Source organism: Myxocyprinus asiaticus, chromosome 7 (assembly GCF_019703515.2).
Source record: "Myxocyprinus asiaticus isolate MX2 ecotype Aquarium Trade chromosome 7, UBuf_Myxa_2, whole genome shotgun sequence".
NCBI lineage: Eukaryota > Metazoa > Chordata > Actinopteri > Cypriniformes > Catostomidae > Myxocyprinus > Myxocyprinus asiaticus.
This window is the reverse complement of record NC_059350.1, coordinates 32,663,515-32,685,857: the sequence shown is the minus strand read 5'-3', so window position 1 is coordinate 32,685,857 and position 22,343 is coordinate 32,663,515. Positions and strand designations below refer to the sequence as shown.

Sequence of the window (22,343 nt, the reverse complement as noted above, 5' to 3'; positions counted from 1 at the left end):
GACCATTTTGAAGGCTCAGGAAACCTTTGCAGGTGTTTTGAGTTGATTAGCTGATTGGCATGTCACCATATTCTAATTTTTTGAGATAGTGAATTGGTGGGTTTTTGTTAAATGTGATCCAAAATCATCACAATTAAAAGAACCAAAGACTTAAACTACTTCAGTCTGTGTGCATTGAATTTATTTAATACACGAGTTTCACAATTTGAGTTGAATTACTGAAATAAATGAACTTTTCCACGACATTCTAATTTATTGAGATGCACCTGTATATCACGGCAGTAACAGTACAATTTAGATGTTTTTGCCATTCTGGGCCACTAACGCCTTATATATTCTTCAGATTTGCATCTTCAAGCAGAATGAGCCATGGAGATAATTAACAACAAGCAAACAATACATCACGATGACATAATACTCATTTTAATTATTCAAATCAAACAAAGTCATTTACAGAGTAATCTTCAGGCTAATAATACACACTATCGGTCTGTATTCAAAAGTGCTGCAATAGAAATGCTGTAACACTAAGAAAAGGAGATTATATCTGCGTTATCCAAAGTTATAAAGGACAAATGCTAATATGGCAGACAGATATTTACAATTAGTTGTTCTGTAGCAACTAAGCTGACATTCAGGATAAAAGTGGGTAACCATGTCTTTATTGAAAAATTGTGTGTTTGAAAACAAGAGGAGTTAATACACTGAAATACTTAGTTTGTCATCTTGATGCAAGAGTGAGATGAAATTAAGTGCCCTTAATAATGTATATCTTTGAGATGAATATAACATTAACTCCAAGTGTTAACAGTATAATGCATGTGCCAAGTCTGATATGTTTGAGGAATGGTGAACTATATAATAACATCTTTTGTGAAGTGTGTGGTCCACCCCCTGCTCATGGTCTCTGCAGTGCCTGCTCTGCTGAAAGCAGCTTTAGTTGAGTGATGGTTTTCAGGAAGTGCACAAGTATGTGTCACAGGCCAAACGTTCTGTTTATGGAGCTGATGTCATCCTTACTTCACCCACTCATCTTTATGAAACCGAGAGATGAGGGGCTTCTGTCTGTCTCTCTCTCTCTCTCTCTCTCTCTCTCTCTCTCATGTTTATCTCAGTCTTTGTTCTTTCCTTTTCCTTTCCCCTTGCCTTTCCCCTTCCCAGAATCCCCTGCTTTCATCTGCTTGGCCTCTTTTGCTGGTTTGGCTTTCTTCTGCTGTAAAAACGGGAAAACAGAAATCACGTAAATATAGCAAAATTTAGCTGTATTTCACTGATTACAAACTATCTGAAAAACACTAACTTTACCAGTTGGCACAAACTAAGAGGGTTCCCACTTCTTTTGACCAATTAATTTTCTATGACTTTTCCAGTATTTTTCCAGGAGAATTCCCATGACTGTGGGAACTCTCTAGTTTAAAGCCAGGTGCACAGTGTATGATTTTTAGGGTCCTTTACAATAGTTGCTTCTCAGACTGTATTATATGATCCCAGTGAGATCTTGGGTAAAAGTCAAGGCATACTGAGCATACACATCGTAGCCAAGACTTCGGTCCCAATATTGTCCTGATTGACAACACTGACTGGGTGTTTGATCTCATCTGGCCATCGTAGGAGCAGTCACACTGCACGACTGTGACACAAAATGTCTGATATCATCAGAACTTTGAGGCTAAAATTCAGTGCAAATTAAATTAATCGACCATCAGTGTAAATGTCACACAAGCAATCAAAGACCGTCGATTTTGCTCTACAAGAAGTACCTTTTATGATCCACAAATTTGTCAAAATCATGCTGTAAAGAACCCTACTTAAAGTGTTAGTTTGCTACAAAAAATTAAAAAAGAAAAATATCTTTGCTCAGAAGGTCTTTAAAATGCAAGTGGATGGTGATTAGTCCTTTGAATCTCCAAAAAGAAGTCAGCATAAACGTCATCCATACGATTCCACTGGTTAAATTAATGTCTTCTAAAGCAAAAAGATCGCTCTTGGTGCGAAAAATCAATATTTAAGTACTTTTTAACTATAAATCATCGCTTCCGGTCAACAACAGTATGCACGTGACGTAATCATGTTGGCATGTTCACGCGAGAACAGATGTATGCGACACACCCGGAAGAGCAGTGCAGTTTACAACTGAGTAAGAGGAACACTGTAGAGAAGCTTGTTGGTTTTGGTTTACATCTACATTTGTATCTGTTTGTTTACTCACAATGGTGTGCTTGTGTGCTAATCCTGAATGTCTCAACCGAGAGAAAAACAGGAGATTAAGTCCGTAACATGCCAATGTGAATACGTCATACGAGAGACCGCGTGAACACCGTCCTCTCGTGAATGCGTATACTACTGCTGACCGGAAGCTATGACTTGTAGTTAAAAATATTGAGCTGTTTCACACCAAAAGCAATCGTTTTGCCTTGAAGACATTAATTTAACCAGTGGAGTCATATGGATGACATTTATGCTGACTGTCTGTGACTTTTGGAGCTTCAAATGTTGTTTCACCATCCACTTGCATTTTAAGGACCTACTGAGCTAAGATATTTTTCTTCAAATATGTTCTGCTGAAGCAAGAAAGCCATACACATCTGGGATGGCATGAGGGTGAGTTAATGATGATAATTTTCATTTTTCGGTGAACTATCCCTTTAAGAGTTAAACATTTACTGTGGGAACCCTGAACTATAAAAGTTTTAAGATTTCTTTCAGGAAAAGGTGCACTGAAGTAAAACACTTTCTGAAGTGTCCTCCAAATAAGATTAAAAGTGATTCTGAGGTGAACATGACTGGAATACTGATGGAAAGACATTTGAGATGAGAGCCGTTGGATTGCTCTTTTGATATTTACCTTGATCATGGCATCTGTGGTAAGCCCTTCCTCTTCTTCCTCTTCCTGGAACTGAGATTCATTGTCAAGATCTCCTACAAGCTCAGGGTCAACAGCACCTTTACGGCTTTTCTTAACCACATGTAAAGAGTATGGAGTTAGATGGGACTCCTTATTGTACGCTCGTGTAAATGCAGCTTTCACCTGCAGAGCGAGAGGAAAAAACTGAGCTGATGGGCAAAAACTGTGGCAGGTAGCACCTCCAGATGTTTTAAGGTGAAGCACAATTAACTCAAACTGAACAGGCATCTATCAAAGCAATAAACTGTCAACTAGGCAACCAGTTTCTTGTACTGGAAGATACCTGTACAATATGTTTAGAAAATGAACAGCATTTGCAAACACACACACCTTGGAGTCTATTTTAGAGTAAGGATCTGGCTCTCCGCCCCATGTGCTGATCTCCATTATGTTATCAACATCCTCTTTGATAATGTCATAATTATCCATAAGCTTAACACTCTGATTGGCTCCCTCTGCACCTTGGGACTGAAGAGGCTCCAATACTGCTGAACGCAAATATGGCAGGTAATCCAGATTTATTGCTTCCTTACTGCTTAACGTTCTGCACAATAAGTAAAAACGATGTCAGGCACAGTACATGCAAAATTATGCTTTTAAAAATGTCATACTGCAGACATGGAGAAAAGGAGGAAGAATTAATGTGTTGTCTCACTTAAGACTCATGTGTGAAGCGAGCTCCTGTATGATGCGGCTGTGTTTGCCCGCTGATGAGAATTTGCCCAACCAGCTGGGAAAGGTTGGAAACTGACTCATATAACCCCGCATCAGTTCCCCCGGCAACACACTCGCATAGATCGCCTGGATACAAATACACAAATGAAAAACCTTGTTTTGTTTGCACAGACCTATGCAAAAAAAACTTGACCTATGTCTCATTTACTCCCAAAACCTAGTGAGCTACCTACAAATGTAGCATTTTAAAGCATAAAGCCATGTTCACACTGTCAGCTGGATGCGACACGAGACCATTTATTTTTAATGAGAGCTGGCGACATCCGGCGTCACAAGCGAAAGCAACCACTGTTGGCGTGTTCAGATATGCGAAAATGTTGAGAAAAATTAAACTTTATGCAAATGCAGAGCGATATTGCGCAGTGAATGTTGTCATCGATTTCACTGTTCTATATTATTAGTCTGTAACCTCATACATGGATATAATAAAACAATGATGCATGGAAACACAGAGAACACAGAATACAGAGACTAGCGACATCCAGCGACAAAGTCGCTGACAATGTGAACATGGCTTTATAGACGGTTAATAGGCAACTTAACTATGCTGCCTTCTAAGATACCAATTTGAAGGAAGCATTGCATGTATTCTTTGTAGAAAATGCAATCCCAGAATGAGTTGAAAAAACTAAATCCATGATGGCAAACAATGCAAGAGAAATGTTGATTATTGTTACATTCAATATTAAAAAGTATTAAAAGAATATTCTGGGTACAGTACAAGTTAAGCTCAATTAACAGCATTTGTGGCATAATATTGATTACCAAAAATGTTTTTTATTTTGACTCATCCCTCCTTTTCTTTAAAAAAAAAGCAAAAATCTGGGTTACAGTGGAACTTACAATGAAAGTGAATGGGGCCAATCAGTAAACTTTAAAATACTCACTATTTCGAAAGTATTATCACAAAATGTAAACACTAAGCATGATACCATGATTTCAGTGAGATGAAATCACTTACTAACCTTTTCTGTGAAGATATTTTCAATTTTACAACTTCGTTGCCATGACGATGTAATGTCAACAAACCCTAAAACTACTGTAAAAATGACGATTTAAACAATTTTACAGCTCAAATAATACATCACTTTTTTATTTTTATTTTTTTTATCCCCTTTTCTCCCCAATTTGGAATGCCCAATTCCCACTGCTTATTAGGTCCTCATGGTGGCGCAGTTACTCACCTCAATCCGGGTGGTGGAGGACAAGTGTCAGTTGCCTCCGCTTCTGAGACCGTCAATTGGCGCATCTTATCACGTGGCTCGTTGTACACGACACCGCGGAGACTCCGCATGTGGAGGCTCATGCTATTCTCCTCGATCCACGCACAACTTACCACGCGCCCCATTGAGAGCGAGAACCACTAATCGTGACCAAGAGGAGGTTACCCCATGTGACTCTGCCCTCCCTAGCAACTGGGCCAATTTGGTTGCTTAGGAGACCTGGCTGGAGTCACTCAGCACACCCTGGATTCGAACTCACGACTCCAGGGGTGGTAGTCAGTGTCAATACTCGCTGAGCTACCCAGGCCCCCAATACATGACTTTTAACATAAGAACTAATGTAAGTGCTTTTATAAAATTATAAACTTCACATTTCTGCCTTTAATCTGTAAAAAATGTACACCCTCCATTGTAAGTGCCTCACTGTAACCTTGAATTTTGCTTTTTTTTAAAGAAAAGGAGGGACGAGTCAAAATAATTTTTGTGGTATTCAACATTATTCCACAAATGCTGTCGATTGAGCTTAACTTGAGTTCAGTGTAATTAAAAATGTATTAATTTACCCAATTTATTTGTGCTATGTAATTTTATGCTTCTTAGAGTATCACGTCTCTGTTGAAATGTAGAACACTTACAAGGGGACATGATGAAGGATGATGCCTTAGGAGATTGCTCACTAGGTTTTGGAATACAGCTTATGTGAACACATTTTGTAATGTGTAACAAATCAGTGCGATAAGAATTGCCTCTAAAGTGTCATTAAGAAAAGAGTTAGGCCTTCAGGCCCTGATTATCACAGAACTGTTACAGCAATCAAAGTTGTTTATATGTCAACAATGACAAGTAGTCGGTGCATTGAATATTACCTGTGTGGGAAGCAGAGACCAGGTCTGTCTGGAGCGGATCTGTTTGTCCACTAAATCTCCATCACAAATGCTGTCTGCTGCTTTACTCAACAACACCAAATGATTTTTCAGATTTCCTCTGACAAACAACAAATAGCACACTTGTATCATTACACTCACTCACATCATTACTCTCTCCTCCACAGATAGATGAGACTTCTTTTACTTCAGCAAAATGTTTCAGAAGACTTGGTTTTCTTAATTGGCAAGCATTGCCGAGGTGTTCCTGCCTATACACAATTGGCTTTGTATGTTTTTATGCGTGTTAAACTCACCCTGCTGCGGCTGGTCGGACATGTATGTAGTTCTCTTGGACAAACAGAGGTGCTAATGAGTAGTCGTGGAAGAAAAGGTCTGACTTGTCAATCAAAGACATGTGGGCAGTTTCAACTCCTGAGGCAAACACCTTCCGACACACATCAAACGGACCCTGTACACACATAAACACAGTGTAATTAAATCATCAATGCACCCAGACTATTACAGCATGTCTTGTATTGCAGAATGTGCACACATACCATTTTCATGTCCTTCTTAGCATTGTTAGCATCAGCTTTGGCTTGGGCATAGGTCATGACTTTGTCTTTAGCTGAGAACATGCTCAGATTATGCAGCACCTAAGAGTAGAAATACAATAATGGATAGATTTTTTTTTTTTTTTAAAGAATGATTTATAAAAATGAATTATTCATAATATAAATATTAATAAAGATAGCTATAAGTAGACACTTAATCAGTAATAAAAGGTGGCAGCATAACGTTTACAAAACATCACTGAGTGCACCTTTAATCCAGTTTAGTAATCAGTGATGAAACGGCTGCTCTGTGCCTGCTAAAAATTCTGTGTAAAGACGCAATGCCGTGTAAAAGCCAGACTAAATTATGCCTGCTCTGACCAACCTCAGGTCCTAATTAAAATTATTAGCGTTCTGTTAGCTTTGCTAACTATTAGCTTTGGTTCTGTGTAAATAAAATGCAGCATTGGAGCAGCCTTAAAATGTGTTGTCATGATAGAGCATACAGTATTTTTAATCATTTAAAGCTTCCTATTTAAAAGTATAACTTCATATTTTTATTCATTTAATATTTATATATATTCATAATTTTATATTTAAAACAAAATCTTTGTAAATGCATTTATGCCACCTCTATGCAGCATTAAATACACCTTATCTTGGTATATATATGCCACTTTAGATGCAGCTTCTGTGCCACCTTTGCAGTGTAAAGATGGCTTACGTTAGTTTATTTCATACCTGACGAATATCCTGATTGGATGCCAAGATGACTTCATTCAGTGCTGGGGGTGGGATCTTCAGACCCTCTTTGAAAGCTATAGACATCATAGCCCCCTGATTGGACATATATTTACAATCAATATATAGCTGCAAATTTCACTCTCAAAATACTGTAACCACAGTGCTAACAAACCAAAAATATTCAGATGCTTTCTCATACATTCACATAATATATTGATTTTTATGATAAGCATTCACTACCTTGATTTGCTCAACACGGGGTCTCTGGAATCGCAGGTCGTAGCAGTAGTTGGCCAGCGAGCGGATCTTCTGATGATTGCGGTCATTACACATGCAGATAATGGGAATCTTTGACTGCTTTATCAGACCAATCATCTCCTGCAAGGGTCAAAGCACAAGAGTCAGCTGCTACCTCAATGACACTGGAAACTCTGGCTATGTTCGGAGTAGCATATACTACCATACTACTCTTACTATTGCTGCTATACAGTATGTACACTGTGCACAATATGCAAATTTCTCTGTATGCATAGAATAGCCGGATGACCTATATCATTTGCCAAAATGAGCAAAGTACAAAAGAACTTAATTTGTGTATATTAACATCCCTTTCTTGCCTCATTATTTGATCAAACAGGCAAATGTCAAGACATTTTTTACACAAAATTGGATAAAAAAACTAAATAATGTTTCCAATATAACTACACACCAATCTCTGAATTAAATATTCAATGTGATGAAGTCATGTGACAAGCTATGTGCCAAACATTTATCACAGAATTATTCCCACTGTTTCACATAATATTTTTTAATAAAAAGGCAGTATAAATATATACTGTGCAGAATTTAGTAAGTTAGTATTCCATTTAGAACATAGCCACTGAACACCTAAAGATTTAAACACCATCTACTTCACTTTTGCTCCTTGAGCACCACCTCTAGGAGGGAGAGAAAGAGAGCGAGAACGCAAGTGCAGGTGAGAGTGAATGTTTACCTGAATTCCTCCTCTGTCTTCATTTCCTGCCATCCCATCCACCTCGTCCATTATAAGGATGTGTTTACTGCTCACTGTCTGAGATGCACCTGACACCATTAAACACAGAGACACACAGTGTTTATATTACAATCACTTGCCAATCTAAGTCTCAAAGCTTATTGGCTACAATCAGAATATACTGAAAGTTAGTGGTCCATCTGTCAGTCTGAAGTTCAACACAAAGCTGTTTCACAGATGTAACTGATTAATTAGCTGTTAACTGAGCTAATTACCAGTATAGAAGTTCTTAATGCTGGTGTTGTTCAGTGATTCTGCAATCACTTCTTTTAAACTGTTCTTACTGCGGGTGCAACTGGCATTCATCTCCACATAGCTGTAACCCAACTCCTACAAACACACATGACACTCTATTAATGTTCTGAACTAATCTCTGAGAGACAGCGATGAAATATAAAAAAAAAAACACACAGCGTTTATAATCACTCACAAATGATTAAATCATGGATTCAATGCTAAACACTTTAGAAAGATTAACCAGATTATGTTTTTAAAACACAGTCAAACAAGATGTTAAGTTGTTTGAGTTTATGAAAGCGAGTTAAATGAACTGACCTCACAGACGAGAGCAGCAGTAGTGGTCTTTCCAACACCAGGAGGCCCGGATAACAATGCTGCCTTAAATCCAGATCCATCATCTTTACTCCCAAATTTACCAAACTTGGCTGCTATCCCCACACACCCACCCACGCACCCACAGAGAGAGAGAGAGAGAGAGAGAGAGAGAGAGAGAGAGAGAGAGAGAGAGAGAGAGAGAGAGAGAGAGAGAAATAAGAACAAAAATTAAAATGAGTCAAGGGCAATTTTAGCTTTTACAGTGAATTTGAACAGATGCATTGGGCATGCTCAAAAAGAATGCTGCATACTACAGTATACACTCCATTAAAGTGCCCAACGTGGTCTTCTGCTGTTCAAAGTTCAATGTATTGTGCATTCAGAGACACTATTCTGTACAGATTGGTTATCAGAGTTAACGTAGCCTTTCTGTCAGCTCGAACCAGTCTGGCCATTCTCCATTGACCTCTCTCATCAACAAGGTGTTTCTGTCTGCAGAACTGCGGCTCACTGGATGTTTTTTTGTTTTTGGCACCATTCTGAGTAAACTGTTGAGACTGTGCGTGAAAATCTCAGGAGATCAGAAGTTACAGAAATACTCGCCCATCTGGCACCAACAATCATGCCACCCACAGTCGAAATCAATGAGATCCCATTTTTTCTCCATTCTGATGGTTGATGTGAACATTAACTGAAGCTCCTGACCCATATCTGCATGATTTTATGCATTTCACTGCTGCCACTCAATTGGCTGATCTGATAATCACATGAATAAGTAGGTGTATAGGTGTTCCTAATAAAGTGCTCAGTGAGTGTATACTACACTTTGCATTCAAATTATGCATAAAGTATGTGAAATTATGCAGCCATAAAAAATGAATAAAAAAGTATGCTGAAAATCAAAAGTTCGGCTCCTGAGGGGGCAATCTGGTGTAAAACAACCAACCACAGTTCTTTTATATTTTACATGACATTTAAGGTGTTGGAAATCTGAAATCGATAATACAACAATAACAGACCAGTGGAGTAGCTTATTGAAATAATGGCTGATCAGTCTCCATTAAAGGTCCATTAAAGACCTCACCAAAGAAAGTAGTGTAAAATGTGTGGATACTTGGTGGTCAGAATTTCCATCCATCTAAAACTATTAGAACTGATGTGAATACCTCCGCAAATAAAGGGAATGTGCATAAATGTGCTCAAGGATATCTTGTTTAATTCTTGAATATCTTTCAAAGTTTTGAGAACCTTGCAAACCTCAAACCAGTAATGAGTTTGAACCCCAAAAGCACTCACTATAGCAGCCTTATAGCTGGTCAATGAACCTTTGTCCTGGTGGACTGTTAAACACCTGTGCACCTACCCTGAGCGACTCCTGAAAGTTGCATGAAGCCAGCCAATCAGACTAAAACTGGCCATTTTTACCACCTTATGTGCTTTTAATAACATGCATACTAATATGTTTCAAATATGCATCTGAATGTCTGTGTTGTGTCCTCTGACGCTGAGACTACTGCCGTTTTTCCACCATCTGACCAACGGTTCCCACCATCTGACCAACGGTTCCCACCATCTGACCAACGGTTCCCGATGCAGAACTGTGCTGCTCAATATCGATCCAGACTCGTTCTTTTTCCATTGTGATGCTGCAAAATCAGGATTAGAATGGACTAATTGAGCGAGTGACCAATCATGAGTCGCCACATACTAAAGGCGTTCCACCAGCATGGGTGAGTAAGTTTAGCTTGATTGGTTCGCAATCATACCGTACCAAACCATGTATGCTCATATGGAAACCTTTACTCACCATGCACAGAATCATTTGGCCCAATGGTGGAAAATCGGTTAATGTCTACATCAGTGACAGGCATACAAACCTCGGAAATAAATATGGTAATTTTGCCTTTATAAATCCAATTCTGTGTAACAAGGTCCAAAATTGTGGCATTCTAATAAAATAAAGAATTACAAAATGGATGTCAAAATGAAGTCTGATATAATTTCTGGTTCATTCATCAAGGAGCATAATTTTGTTATTTAGATTGAAGGTCGTTTTATGTCGCTAGTTCACAAGTGCATAGAGCTGTTCAGGTTGTAGTCCAAAAACTCGGAAGAGAATTCACCACAGGATTTTCCTTTGAGCTTTTAATATGGGGTTTTTCAATTTATGAGTAAAATAAGATCTGTGGTAACATTATAGTGATTACATTTTGTTCTACAACATAAATTACACTTTCATACCTCAAACATGAATTTTTAAGCTGCCGTGTAAAAAAAATAATAAAAAAAGAACAAAATGCAATTCAATTCGGCTTCAAAATTCCTGTTTTATGTATGACTGCGTGTAATATATGTTGTGGAATAAAACTTCCAAATATCATCAAGTAATGTTTATCACAGTCTTTATTTTACTCATAAGCTGAAATACCCCATTACAAAAACTCATAGGAAAATCCAGAGGGAACCCATGGCAATTTAGCCTTCCTAAATTGGGTCAATTTAAGGTTCGCCAACAAATTGACGTCACGGCTGAACAGCTCTATAGAGCCAATGTTGTACGTCACCTGGGTATTCTTTGCTTGCATATAGGAAATTTGCAAATTGTGTACAATCAGTTACCAAACTACATACTGCATTCCTAGTGTCCTTCCCCACATATCTCTCAAAAAATTAAAATACTGACCTGGTGCTTTTGCATTGCCACTGTTATTTTTATGCCAGTTCTGTAACCAACGCAGAAGTTTGTTGGCACAACTCTGATCCCCTTGCTGCCCAATAAGATTCTTCAGATTACGTGGCCGGTACTTATCCACCCACAACAGGCTACTTCCGTCTTTCTCTGGGGTAGATATTGTCTTGGTCTTATCAAAGCTCAAACTCTTTTTGACCTCTGAATTTGAACGAGAAGCTCCAGATGATCCAGAGGTAGAAGCAGAGCCAGGCTTAGACTTCCCCACTAAAGGGCTTCTCTTATTGGGGCTCGGCCCTTGTGGTGAGGCCTTTTTGGTTGTAGGAGTGGGTTTGCCTCTAGAGTCTGGGGTCCTCGTTTTAGCCGATTTATTCTGAAATAAGGAAGATAGACCGACTGTCAACATCCCAAATGCCTTGTGTACGCATGCAGTAAAAATATTCATCAAGTCTGAAAGTGAACAGTTGGTCTGCAGTGTCTGTTAGAGCTGTACATATTTTCTCTGACAACCATTCCATTACAATTTATTACTAATTTGAAATATGGTCATGAATGGATTCGATCATATGGAAAAATAAAAATAAAAACATGCTGAAGAAATAAAAATAACTGGAGGGACAAGATACACCCTAGTGGAATATTGGCAAAAACAATACACTACATTCACAGGCTCAAGAACTGTATTTAAACATTTGTAGAACTAATAATTTAAATTAGGGCTGGGAAATTTAACGCGTACATTTCTGTGATTAATAGTTGAGCTGTAGCCTAGCGGGCTGCGCTCATGTTATGTGGTGCTGATGCATCGCGGGTGACCTGAGTTTGAGTCCCGGCTCTTGAGGTCCTTTCCCGATCCCATTCCCACTCTTCTCCCTGTCACTTCTCTACTTTCCCTATCCTGTTAAAAAAGCCAAAATGTAGGGGGCCTGGGTAGCTCACCGAGTATTGGAGCTGACTACCACCCCTGGAGTCGCAAGTTCAAATCCAGGGTGTGCTGAGAGAATCCAGCCAGGTCTCCCAAGCAACCAAATTGACCTGGTTGCTAGGGAGGGTAGAGTCACATGAGGTAACCTCCTCGTGGTCGCGATTAGTGGTTCTCGCTCTCAGTGGGGTGTATGGTAAGTTGTGCGTTGTCATGCACAATGAGCCACGTGATAAGATGCGTGGATTGACTGTCTCAGAAGCGGAGGCAAGTAAGACTTGTCCTCGACCACCTGGATTGAGGGGAGTAACCGCACCACCATGAGGACCTACTAAGTAGTTGGAATTGGGCATTCCAAATTGGGAGAAAAGGGGATAAAAAATTATAAGAAAAGAAAAACAAAAAAGGCCAAAAAGCCATTATTTTTTACACATTTAATGTAGTATATGGCTGCTAGGATCACCGTGACAACCGCCCCACTGCAGGTAATAATGGCACCGCTGTGGTGTGCATGTAAGGCATTAATTTATAAGACCTTGCAAAAACCTGAAATAAATTTGTGAAATAATAGCTTATAAGGTGTATAGTGAAGTATTAGATCTTTTGTTATGGTGTTGTTGATTCTTCATGCAAGAACCATATACATTTTCTGTTTTTTTTAGAGACTTTTTTTGTTTTGTGCAATGTAGTGCATTGTTATGGCACTGGCCTATTCACAACGCAAGTTACACATAGCGCTCAACTTGTTCAAGTTTAGCTGTGCATTTGCTATATTGTCTGTGCAGATACGCACAATTTAGTACAAGCTCAGTTGTGCATTTGCTTCATTGTCTGTGCAGATGCAAGTGGTATTATTATATTCATGTTGAATATTGAAAAAAGGTTATTAACCTACTAAGCGCTTTAGTTTACAGATGTTTAACTATTTCAGCTCCCACAGCTCAGACAGGCAATCCTCAAAAAACTGGACTGGATCATTTGTATTCAAATAAGATATTTTTTCTTCTAAAATATTGTTAGTGCATTGGGAATATCTTCTAGCATATTCAGTCAACTATCGGCCATCTTTGGAACGCTCTCTGGAGGCTATTTCCATTCATGACAGTGCAACTCCTATCTACTTGAATGGGGAAACACCAAAAATCTCATAAACGGTTGGTCAAGATTACGATCAAAGAACATATTTCAAATCAGCAATAACATCTGACAACACTGGAATCATAAATTGTGCTTTGTTACCTCAGATAACGCTAAAAAAAATAGTTTTCCCGGCTTGCATAGATAATGCACATGCGCATTCTCGAGTTGATTGACAGGCCATACCTGTATCTAAAAGGTACAGAGAATGGAGACTTCACATACAAGCAGTGAGCCAGGTGTGGGAGAGATATGGACAAGTATCTCTTCGCATTGCCCGAAAACGCCCACTCACTGTCATCTAATTCTGAACAACACAAAAACGAAACCACACAAGAGAGACCCAGCTTGTGCGCAATAGAGACTGAATGGCAGCCAGAGAAAATAATAGTTTCGATATTTTAAACTTCAGCAAATTAAACTTCAGCATTCAATTTGTTTAATATCTGAATGTACAGAGTCTAACACAGTAATGCATTGGCAATGTACACTTGCCATTAAAGCTTGATATGAATTGAATCTGCCAATTTGCTCCTGTTATTTAAAAAGTCCACTGGAAAACGACAGAAGATTTTGCCCAACTTATAATTACAGCATGTCAACTGATTTTATGTCATGTAAACATACAGGTGCATCTCAATAAATTAGAATGTCGTGGAAAAGTTCATTTATTTCAGTAATTCAACTCAAATTGTGAAACTCGTGTATTAAATAAATTCAGTGCACACAGACTGAAGTAGTTTAAGTCTTTGGTTCTTTTAATTGTGATGATTTTGGCTCACATTTAACAAAAACCCACCAATTCACTATCTCAAAAAATTAGAATACATCATAAGACCAATAAAAAAAACATTTTTAGTGAATTGTTGGCCTTCTGGAAAGTATGATCATTTACTGTATATGTACTCAATACTTGGTAGGGGCTCCTTTTGCTTTAATTACTGCCTCAATTCGGCGTGGCATGGAGGTGATCAGTTTGTGGCACTGCTGAGGTGGTATGGAAGCCCAGGTTTCTTTGACAGTGGCCTTCAGCTCATCTGCATTTTTTGGTCTCTTGTTTCTCATTTTCCTCTTGACAATACCCCATAGATTCTCTATGGGGTTCAGGTCTGGTGAGTTTGCTGGCCAGTCAAGCATACCAACACCATGGTCATTTAACCAACTTTTGGTGCTTTTGGCAGTGTGGGCAGGTGCCAAATCCTGCTGGAAAATGAAATCAGCATCTTTAAAAAGCTGGTCAGCAGAAGGAAGCATGAAGTGCTCCAAAATTTCTTGGTAAACGGGTGCAGTGACTTTGGTTTTCAAAAAACACAATGGACCAACACCAGCAGATGACATTGCACCCCAAATCATCACAGACTGTGGAAACTTAACACTGGACTTCAAGCAACTTGGGCTATGAGCTTCTCCACCCTTCCTCCAGACTCTAGGACCTTGGTTTCCAAATGAAATACAAAACTTGCTCTCATCTGAAAAGAGGACTTTGGAACACTGGGTGACAGTCCAGTTCTTCTTCTCCTTAGCCCTGGTAAGACGCCTCTGATGTTGTCTGTGGTTCAGGAGTGGCTTAACAAGAGGAATACAACAACTGTAGCCAAATTCCTTGACATGTCTGTGTGTGGTGGCTCTTGATGCCTTGACCCCAGCCTCAGTCCATTCCTTGTGAAGTTTACCCAAATTCTTGAATCGATTTTGCTTGACAATCGTAAGGCTGCGGTTCTCTCGGTTGGTTGTGCATCTTTTTCTTCCACACTTTTTCCTTCCACTCAACTTTCTGTTAACATGCTTGGATACAGCACTCTGTGAACAGCCAGCTTCTTTGGCAATGAATGTTTGTGGCTTACCCTCCTTGTGAAGGGTGTCAATGATTGTCTTCTGGACAACTGTCAGATCAGCAGTCTTCCCCATGATTGTATAGCCTAGTGAACCAAACTGAGAGACCATTTTGAAGGCTCAGGAAACCTTTGCAGGTGTTTTGGGTTGACTAGCTGATTGGCATGTCACCATATTCTAATTTTTTGAGATAGTGAATTGGTGGGTTTTTGTTAAATGTGATCCAAAATCATCACAATTAAAAGAACCAAAGACTTAAACTACTTCAGTCTGTGTGCATTGAATTTATTTAATACACGAGTTTCACAATTTGAGTTGAATTACTGAAATAAATGAACTTTTCCATGACATTCTAATTTATTGAGATGCACCTGTATACTTTTATCAGAGATTGATACTTGTAAAATGTGTCTGATTAACTCTATCTGCAAAAAACATTTAAACATGTTTGTATTTCTTGCAAGTTCTTTGAGACAAAATATAAAGTAAACATATTTATGATTTTATTTTATTGTTTGTTTTGTACCACGATAAATCACGTTTAATCACAGAAAACAGTGCGATTAGTTTAAAACACTGTATCGATTCACAGCCCTAATTGAAAATATGAATGAAATTTGACATGTACTGCCAGAAATGATTTTAATCATCTGTTAATAGTTAATTATATTTCAAAAAGTTTTATCCAATTATTCCACAATATAAACATAAAATATCTTAACTGGGGATGAGAACAACAACAATTAACTTAATATGCTGAATTTGATGCACACAATCATACAATAATGACATAGAAAGCAGAACTCGGCAGCATTTACTTAAATCAAAACGCACACTTTTTGTTTCCTCAGTCTGGCATGCTCCACGTCTTTTGTGACAGCATGTGTTCAATCTGAGACAGCATTTTAAACACATCGAGTATTATTATTATCATGATAATTATAATCGATTAATAAATTATGTAATTAGTGCATTGAATTGTCATTGTCAAATCTATGAATTGATGCATTTTATTCCCATATTGTCTGCAGTTAGTATAAGTGAAAGAACAGAAGATTCGATGGAGGCTTCTCACCTCTGCCTCTGCTGCAATCTCATATTTGGACTTCTTGCCTGGTTTGGTTCTTATAAGATCCAACAACTGATCTTCATTAATAATCTTAGTGCCAAAACTCTCCGCCTGAGACAGACATTACATTAACACAAAACATTAAAAGTTAATAAAATTACATTAAATCTTTAACTTAGACTTCTTAACAGCATTTTAAAAGAAACTTATACAAGGAACACTGATGTTTGAATAAATTAGTTAAATAGGTTGGAAAAGCTACAAGAGAATTAGAAATAATGACATGCTGACATATGAAAATAAGGACCTTCTCGGTCTTTGAGATTCCACTGTCTCGTCCCAAAATAAGGTAAGTAGTTTTGCGGCTGACGTTTCCTGTTACTTTCCCGCCGTATCGCTCTATTAGTGACTTAGCATCATCCCTCTCCAAAGACTCTAACACACCAGTCAACACAAACACACACCCCTCCAGACAGTTATCTGCTCCCTGTAACAAACAGACAGTTTATAGGATAATAGGAAATGGCAGATATCACTATGTGAGCAATGAGAGGATCATTTTTACCTGTGGTATTTCTTTAGACCCCAGTGCTCGAGGTCCTTCTCTGTTCAGATAGTTACGGTACGCTGATGTATTTGCCCGTTTCTTTTCTAGGTCCTCTGGACTTGTATTCTGAGAAACGAATGAGAAAAGCTTGTTCACTGGGGGTTGTATGCCCTATTATGTGTAAAGCTGCTTTGGACCAATATGTATTGTGAGAAGTGTGATACAAGTACAACTGAATTGAAAATTGAAATGATGTCGTAGCAAATAGGGGAAAATAGTATTGAGTATCCCACTTATTGAAAGTAACAAAGTAACTTTTCAGACCCTCAAAAATAATTTTATCTTGAATATCTTCTTACACAAAAAAGCAGCATGAAAAAAAATTGTGTTTTAGTGCTTAGAAATAAAAACTTCAAAGTAGGATTTGTAAGTGTAGGCCGTATTACACATCCTAATTTCAGAATCCTATCTTATCTGTTAGTAAACCTGGCATGGTTAGGATGTACATACAGTATGTGCAATTTAACTGGTCAGATCTTAACTTAAGAGTTAAAGGGATAGTTCGCCCAAAAATAAACATTCTCTCAGCATTTACTAACCCTCATGCCATCCCAGATGTGTATGACTTACTTTCTTCTGCAGAACACAAACAAAATTTTTTAGAAGAATATCTCAGCTCCATACAATGTAAGCGAATGGTGAGAAAAACTCTGAAGCTCCAAAAACCACATAAAGGCAACATAAAAGTAATCCATAAGACTCCAGTAGTTTAATCCATGTCTTCTGAAGCGATCTAATCGGTTTTGGGTTAGAACAGACCACAATATAACTCCTTTTTCACTATAAATCTTGACATCAGCAGTTTCCTTGATGATCATGATTTCAAGCTCGATTACGCTTCCTAGTGACATCTAATGCTTTGCGTATGCGTCAAGCACTAGGAAGTGTAATCTAGCTTGAAATCATGTTTGTGCCAAGAGACTGCACTGGCAAGATATACAGTAAAAAGAAATGAGTTATATTCTGGTCTGTTTGAACCCAAAATCGATTTGATCACTTAAAAAGACATGGTTTCAAAGTTTTGGTCACTATTCACTTGATTTGTATGGATCAACAGAGCTGAGACATTCTTCTAAAAATCTTCATTTGTGTTAAGCAGAAGAAAGTAAGTCATACACATCTGGGATGGCATGAGGTTGAGTAAACCATGAGAGAATTTTCATTTTTGGGTAAACTATTTCTTTAAGATAAGACATCTCAGAAACATGGCCCCCAAACACTTCTCCAAGACAGTGTATGTAAGTGGATTAAAAAAAACCCTTACCTCTGGTTTTGTTGGTGAAGTTTTAATGGGTGCACAATCACTTTTAGGTGTAGAAAAACTTGATTTAGTCTTTCCTGTAGAACTTCCTGTTTTGGGCGTGGCGGCCCGCTCTGAGATTTTAGGTGAGATCGGCTCCTTTTTTGGAGAGATCTTAATCTGCTTTTCACCCTTTTCTACTTCCACTTGTTCCTGTTGTCTTTTCATCTGAGCCAGTTTGGAGCTAGTCTTGATGGGGCTTGTTTTAGGAGATGTGTCCTTTAGCTTGGCCTTGGTCTCTGAGGTTTTTGTCTGAGAGCTGTCCTTTGAGGGGGAAACAGAGTCTACACGAGCCTGAAAAACAAAAAGACAAATGTAATAAACCTACACAAACCCATGAGATACACGAGTTTTTAAAGGTTAATGGTACATATATTTTTAAATTAAAGGGAGATGTAGTGTTCTACTAAACTATATACACACAAATGCATGGTGTTCACCGACCTTTTTCGCTAAGGGAACTTCATCAAGCATGGCTAATGTTCTTGCAAATTCCTCATCATCATGGATCTGCTTCTCCATCTAACACAAACACACTGGTTGATTCTGTACTATCTATTTAGAGATACAACAATAACAATAATTTCTGCACAATAATAAACTAGCTATGAAAAACACTGGTGACCATGTTAACGTTCAGAAAAAAAAAATCAGAATAAAGTCTATATTCTGGCTACTGAAATATTTCTGTATACATGCATGTTCATTTCCTGCTATATATTCTAGTGGAAACAATAGTCATTTAATAAAAGCAGTAGAAAAGTGGAAGAGCAGTAATTTAATCAATGCATTAAATCTTATGGTGCGTTTACCCATCTATTCATTTACTGTATGTTCTTTTCTTTTAAAGCTACACTATGTAAGATTTTTTTTGTTAGAAATAAAAAAAATTTCATTAATGAGCAAGTTCACCAACAATCCATCTTCCAAACCATGTTTTTGCCTTACCCCGATTCACTGTGGTAAGCCTATAATAATGATTTATATTTTAGAGCTGTCGGGACGGATTTGACGGGAAATTGCATACTTCCGTCATTCTCTGTGCGTGTTTACATCATGTCCATTACGAAATGAAGATCCAGATATTACAACACGTGTATACAGTTTGTGCGGTGACTGATGTGGTAGCAGTTTGAAGCTGAAAGCTTCTAGCCACAACAACTGAGCGACAGTGACCATGTATCATTCAAAAAGGCAACCCCCTGGGGAGTCACCCGTTTTCAAAATAAAGAAACCTTGAACCAAGAAGAGTCTGTAAGCAAAAAGGGAAAGCGACAGAGCCCGTAATAAAACACAAAACAACATCAGATTGGCTTTTCAGAAATGGTGGCAACTCCAAGATCTTAAAGGATTTAAAACCGACCCAGAAATGGAGTTTTTCTTGCTGGACAGGTAAGATAATTTATTGGGCCGATAGTTAGCCAGGTAGCTCTCTTAGCGTGGCAGTTTGCTAGATAGAGTTAGTCACTCTAATGGGGCATTTTATTATGGATTGTGGTACTGCAGTTTTTTCCATTTTGTTTTAGAGTAAAAAAATTTAACTTTTATGCTGGTAACAATGCCAATCTCTAAACTAGTAACTATCTTGGTCTATTTGCCTGCTTAGTTGTAATGGTTTCCACCGTTTGATGGTATGAACGTTATATATAATGTTATTGTTGCCTAAATTTTGTAACGCTATTTATTTTAAAACAAATGTTTTCAATAAGTGAAAACATCAAAGGAAGATATGCTACTTACCTGCTCATAAGACATATTTTCGGATATCCGTCTTTTCTTCCTTTATTTATTTATTTTTTGAGGGGAGGGGGTGAGTTTTGTTGTCGTGAGTGACATTTGCTCTGATAAGATGATTACCTGTAACCATGGTTACACCGGTACTCCTCAAACCATCAGATTAATCCTTGCATAAGAGCAGAGTCGAAGCACAACTCATGTTATTGCTAAAACAATGTTGCTCCACAAGTAACTTGCAGTTTTATGCTTCAACAGCTAGAGGGCCAAAAGTTACATAGTGTAGCTTTCATGTTTGTGGGGGGGGGGGGGGGGAGACGGTCTCATCCTGCCACTTGTAATTGTGATTTTCAGAAACTTGTAGATTGGCCTAATTGCGTTATGGAAATCTGATTAACGCATTTACATGATGCATACTTATCTGGACAATTAGCAAATTCTGATTAATACAGGAATATTCTTGTGCACGTAAATGTGGTCAGTGTGTTCTTAACCAACCTCCATGTCATCATCCATCTGAAGTTCTCGTGCAATGGCTTCATCACTGAGTGACTCTTCAGACTCCTGAGTTGACAAGATTAAACACAGCACTGATGAGTTTGAACTTTCCTACAGTTTTTCTGCACACACACACACACAAACACTCGCTCTCTCTACTCACTGCCTTCCTTTTAATGCTCATACTGGCCACCATTTTCTTTTCCGATCTCTGAACACTAGAGCTCCCGAAGAAGTCCATTACTGAGGTGGGTGTCTGTTTGGGTAGGGTTGGTGCTGTCTTTGGAGAGGTGATGGACTGAGAGCTCTTCCCCCTTACCTTCACAGCTGTGGTCGGAGATTTACTGGAGGATGTTTTTACCTCTTTTGTTTTTTTCAAGTCTGATTCCTTCTTGCCTTTAACTGTTCCATTTTCTCTGGATTTGGAGGACTTTTTCAGAGTCACAAATGTATCATCTGAGTCTGGGAAAATAAAGAGAGAATGAAAGAGGAGTGCAAATGAGGTGTTCGCATATCAGATAAACAGATTAACAGACTGCCTTGTATTATGAGAATGCATTATTTTAAAGGTTATTGTTTGCTGAATTTCTCACCAGAATCAGACACATAAGTCACTGGGTGTTTCTTCTCTGTGGGGGTAGCTGTCTCTTTAGTGCTCTTCTTGGTCTTCCTCTCTTTCTTCTCTTCCTCAGAGTCTAAGATAAGAAGAGAGGGCAGCATCTTCAAATTGTGCAGGAGATTCACAGACTGTCAAAATAATCGTAATATGGGTGTCATCATCATAATAATTACGCCAATATTTGATGAATGTTGTTTATGAACCTGAATCAATTATGACTCTTTTCTTTCGTTTTCCAGTAGGTTTCTCGTCCGATTTGGGACTTGTGACCTTAATAGCAGGGTGCGAGAGTGAGAGACAGAATAAGCAGAGTGACCAAGATCAAGAGAATTAAATGAGATGATGTATGTCTCTTAATATGAAGAGAATCTGTAAATTGACAGCTTTATATAGTCTAAGGATCCTGTGTTTGTTTCAGAGATATATCCTATGGCTTAAACACAGGGGGTTTGTAAGGCACAACATTTTGAAAAACAACATTTTGACAAGTGCTATACAAATAATTTGAAATTACAGTGCTTTTCTACCTTAGTTTTTGGCTTCCTTCTCCTCTTCGGTTCTTCATCAGTGCTGGTGCTTCTGTTTGAAGGTTTGGTGGGCGCAAAAAACCTCCGGATGTCCTAAAACGAGTGAATGACAAATGATTACAGATGATACTCAGAGTATTAATATTCCCGCATATTATATAGATAGATAGATAGATAGATAGATAGATGTATAGATATATAAAGTAACTGTACCATAGCAAATTCAGGCTGAGTTTGGTTGTTTTGTTATGTTTACTTTTTAATGTTGACAACAACAGACACGATGCCGTTGCATTTTTAGTTAAAAAACGCAAAGGTCAAAACTGTGCTGTCATAAAATAACACAGCAGTACGTTTGAATTGAAGTTTGCTTAACTCGTCTTAATTTCCTCCATACTTTTTAACAATATGCAGACTTGGTGCTACTATACATCGTTACAAGACTTTCAAACGTAAACAAGACACCCGTAAGAGTCCGTATGGAGTTATGGACAGTCAAAGTTGTCGAGAAGCACTTGTTGTCACTCTAGTTACTCTTACATATAAATGCTGCAGGTCTGTGCTAACTTCAGTTTTTCTGTAGCCAAACGCTCTGAGCAGCCGTATTGAGCTCTATGTTCATTGTGACACTATTTCTATAGACGATGTATTAATGGGACGACTCACCATTTTTAAGCATGTGTCAATATCTTTTCTTTATTTTGGACAGATTGCGGGACAGTAGTGCTTCTCCAGTCTTCTTTGGCGCCAATGATACTCAGCTCAGGCGCAG

The 22,343-nt window shown here is 38.3% G+C and overlaps 1 protein-coding gene across 2 annotated transcripts; it reads right to left on the bottom strand.

Moving 5' to 3' along the window:
* Positions 1-401: 401 nt before the first annotated feature.
* On the bottom strand, positions 402-22,343 carry LOC127443630 (replication factor C subunit 1-like). Of its 2 annotated transcripts, none has more exons than XM_051702343.1 (24): positions 22,238-22,343; positions 21,572-21,664; positions 21,248-21,314; positions 21,019-21,120; positions 20,589-20,887; positions 20,426-20,491; positions 18,638-18,715; positions 18,158-18,487; positions 16,852-16,959; positions 16,594-16,773; positions 16,293-16,397; positions 11,320-11,698; positions 8,637-8,749; positions 8,297-8,411; positions 8,022-8,110; positions 7,268-7,405; positions 7,025-7,120; positions 6,287-6,385; positions 6,044-6,198; positions 5,730-5,847; positions 3,561-3,706; positions 3,236-3,449; positions 2,846-3,028; positions 402-1,213 (listed from the first exon to the last, which is right to left on the bottom strand). In XM_051702343.1, exons 1-24 carry the CDS (start codon positions 22,238-22,240, stop codon positions 1,112-1,114), a joined length of 3,378 nt encoding a protein of 1,125 aa, XP_051558303.1. In that variant the 5' UTR covers positions 22,241-22,343; the 3' UTR covers positions 402-1,111. The 2 variants fall into 2 exon arrangements, with proteins under 2 accessions (XP_051558303.1, XP_051558304.1); XM_051702344.1 differs by having other exon boundaries at positions 8,637-8,746.